The 3,369-nt window shown below is 43.7% G+C and overlaps 1 protein-coding gene across 1 annotated transcript in view; it reads right to left on the reverse strand.

Annotated features, from left to right (window-relative positions):
* Positions 1-3,369, reverse strand: part of Gabpb2 (GA binding protein transcription factor beta subunit 2) — a 33,166-nt gene that overhangs the window by 18,198 nt on the left and 11,599 nt on the right. The window contains exons 2-3 of the mRNA XM_012514990.2: positions 1,259-1,426; positions 552-746 (exon numbers count right to left, since the gene is read on the reverse strand). Coding sequence (XP_012370444.1) covers positions 552-746; positions 1,259-1,426 — 363 coding nt within the window. The remainder of the gene's footprint in view (positions 1-551; positions 747-1,258; positions 1,427-3,369) is intronic.

A 3,369-nucleotide genomic window follows, 5' to 3' on the forward strand; every position in this document is an offset into this window, starting at 1 on the left:
ACTTTTAAAATTTTGATGCCAGATAGGGGCTGGGGAGATGGTTCAGTGATTCCACTGGCAAGCACAAGGGCCTGAGTTCAATCCCCAGTTCCGCAAAAATAAATAAATAAATAAAATAAAATTTTGATGCCAGATGTGGTGGTGTACACCTGTAATCCTAGCACTTGAGAGACTAAGGCAAGAGACCACCACAAATTTGAGGCCATCCTAGGCTACTGGTCTCAACTTCAGCCATTGAATTGCTGAGGCCGGAATCAAATCTGTCATGCTCCTGCTTCAGCCTTGCAGACTGCTGGGATTACACAAGTGTAACAATAAACCAGGTGTGGTGGTACACACCTGTAATCCCAGCACTCAGAAGGCTGAGGCAGGAGGATCCTTGGAGACCAGTGTGAGCTACAAAACAAGCTCAAGTCCAGCCTTAACTGCGTAACAAGACCCTATCTCAAAAAGACAAAGAAACAAAACAAAATGAAGTGTGCCACCATGCCCAACTGAGGAAAATTCAGTTCAACTGAAGTTTACTCTGTCCAGGACAAAAAGAACCATACCTGGAGGATGACCAGAATCTCAGCATTGTTTTTTTCCAGAGCTATGTCAAAGGCTGACTTATCAAACTTGCTGAAAGCATGGACATCAGCTCCATACTTGATAAGCAGCTCTACAACATCCCGATGATGGTGTTCTGTGGCCCAGTGCAGAGCTGTCATCTTCAGCATGTCCTTGGCATTCACATCTGCACCATTCTGTCAGAGAAAAGCAATTCTTAAACAGTGGCAACAGTAGTAGCACAGGTGTGAGATCTCTTCACCAAAACACACAGAATTTCCACAGCAATTCTACATTCTTAAATTCAGATCACATTTAAGGAACATCAAAAGGAAAAACATTTCTGAAATTCTCCTGAATGCTGATAGACATGTTTTCAAAGAGAGGGTCTTCTAAGGATATCTCTGGGAAATTCTAACAGATGGGAAAGGAAGGGAAAAGAATAGCTTTTTATTGCATTTATTAAAGAGAGCTAGCTGAGTGCCTAAAAAATAGGCCTAAGAACAGAGAACACCTGCAGAAAACGAATGAAATCAGTAAAATCTGTTTAGCATTTAAAAAAAACTACAGAACAATTTCCTCATAGCCATGTGGACTCTTGAAAAGAGCTGCAACTCAACACTCTGGCTACACCTTCCTCTTCCCAGCACACTAAGACAAAAGGGAGGCGGAAGACTTTCCCACACAGCCCCCCTCAGTCCTGCTTTACCCTGACGAGCAGCTCCACAATGTGCGCGTGTCCATCTGCTGCAGCCATGTGCAGCGGGGTCCTGTCCACTTTGGTGCGAGCATCCCTGCTAACGCCTGCGCGGAGCAGCACTTCTGCAGTGGAGTAATGTCCGTACTGGGCTGCAAGGTGCAATGGAGATGTTCCAAGCTGTGGAAAGATAATGCACACTGAACAGCTGCTTTGTGCAGCTGTTAACTAACAGGCCTCTCTGAGGTGCCCCGGGCTCTCCTCCACACCGTGTGGTGCAGGGCGATGGGTCTGTGACTGAGGCCGCCTCGAGCAGAGAGGACATGTTGGGAAAAGAGGGAGGCGCTGACCCTCTCTCTGGAGCAAATGGAGCAAAGAAGTCTCCTATGTCTTGCTATGCAACTAAAGCTGCTTTAAGCTAGGAAACCCAGGCCGACCTCCAGTTCATGGCCATCCCCTTGCCTCAGTCTCCTGAGGGCTAAAGGCTCAGAAACCACTCTCGGGATGTCTGGAATCTCACAATAGTCTGCCTTGAACCAGCTGAGTATACAATGAAATCTCCAGTCACTGTCAGTGAAATAAATCCTTAATTCCTTCAAAAAAAAAAAAAAAATTAATGTACTAGAGCCAGGCCTGGTGTTGCAGGCCTGTAATCCTAGCTTCTAAGAGGCTGAGGCAGGAAGAGCCAAGTTTGAGCCCAGGCTGGAAAACCGAGCAAGACTATCTCAAAATTTAAAAATGGGATAGCTGTATACCTCAGTACAAGGTCCTGGGTTTAAAGCCAGTACCACAAAAAACAAGGGGCTGGAGATGTATTTAAATGTAAGGCTCTAGGTTTAATCCCCAGTACTGCAAAAAAACCAAAACCAACCAAACAAAAAAAAAACCCTTAATTTCCAGATAAACATATTACTAAGTAAATAAACAAGTTTAATAAATAAGTTTAAAGTGGCACTGTAAGGGCTGGAGGAGACAGCTCAATGGCAAAAGCACCTGGCTGGCAAGTGCAAGGTCCCGAGTTCAATCCCCAGCACCACAAATAAATAAATAAATAAATAAATAAAAAATAAAATAAAGTGGCACGTTAGTCCTGAGCTATCTCACTGGCCCCCAGAACATGATTTTAATTAGGGCTTTAAAGAAAATAAAGACAGCCAATGACATAGCTCAGTGACACAGTGCCTGCCTGGCAAGCACAAGGTCCTGAGTTCAATTCCTGATACAAAAACAACAATAAAACAAATCAAAAATAGCATGTTGAGGGCTGAAGAGATAGCTCAGAAGCTTAAGCGCCTGCCTGGCAAGTGCAAGGACCCAGGTTTGATCCCCAGTACCACATGCTGTGCCAACATTCTGGGAGTGCCATGCTGGCCACCAAAACAAGCATGGTGGTGCACACCTGTAATCCCAGTGCTGGAGAGGCTGAGACAGGAGGATCACCAGAGTACAAACTGTGTAGTGAGACCTGTACCAAACAAACAAATAAATAAACAATTTTTCTAAGAAATAGCATTTTGAAGGGTGGGCCAGATAGCTCAGTGGATTAAAGGGCCTCCTTAGGCACAGCAGGGACTGGGGTTTGATCCCTGATGTGCCCTTCTGGCCCCAACCCTGGGGCATGCTGAGAAAACAATAGAGACAAGGCATGGTGGTGCACTGTAATCCAAGTGCTTGGGAGACTGAAAATAGGAGGATCACTACCAGTCCGATCTGTGTAGTGAGACCTTGTAGACCCTGTACTAAATGCATTAAAAAAATATTAAATTTAAAATAAATAAATAAATAGTAGCATTTTGAAAGCTAGGCATGGTGGCACATCACTATAATACCAGGAATCAGGAGGCCGAGGCAGGAAGATTGTTTCAAGTTTGAGAGCAGCCTGAATTACATAGTGAATTCAAAGCCAGCCTAAAATATATAGCAAGACCCTGTCTAAAAACAACAACAATAAAAAAAATTTTTTTTTTTTAGATTCTCAGTCAAGGGAAAGGAGTAAATAGGTCCTAAATAATTTTGAGGAAAATGACAAAGCTGGGTGTGATAGTACACAACTGCAATCCCAGCACTTTGGAGGTTGAAGCAGTTATTACAGGCAGCTAATTTTTTTTTTTTTTTTTTTTTTT

Source organism: Octodon degus, unplaced genomic scaffold (assembly GCF_000260255.1).
Source record: "Octodon degus isolate 3935 unplaced genomic scaffold, OctDeg1.0 scaffold00048, whole genome shotgun sequence".
In the NCBI taxonomy this organism is placed as follows: domain Eukaryota; kingdom Metazoa; phylum Chordata; class Mammalia; order Rodentia; family Octodontidae; genus Octodon; species Octodon degus.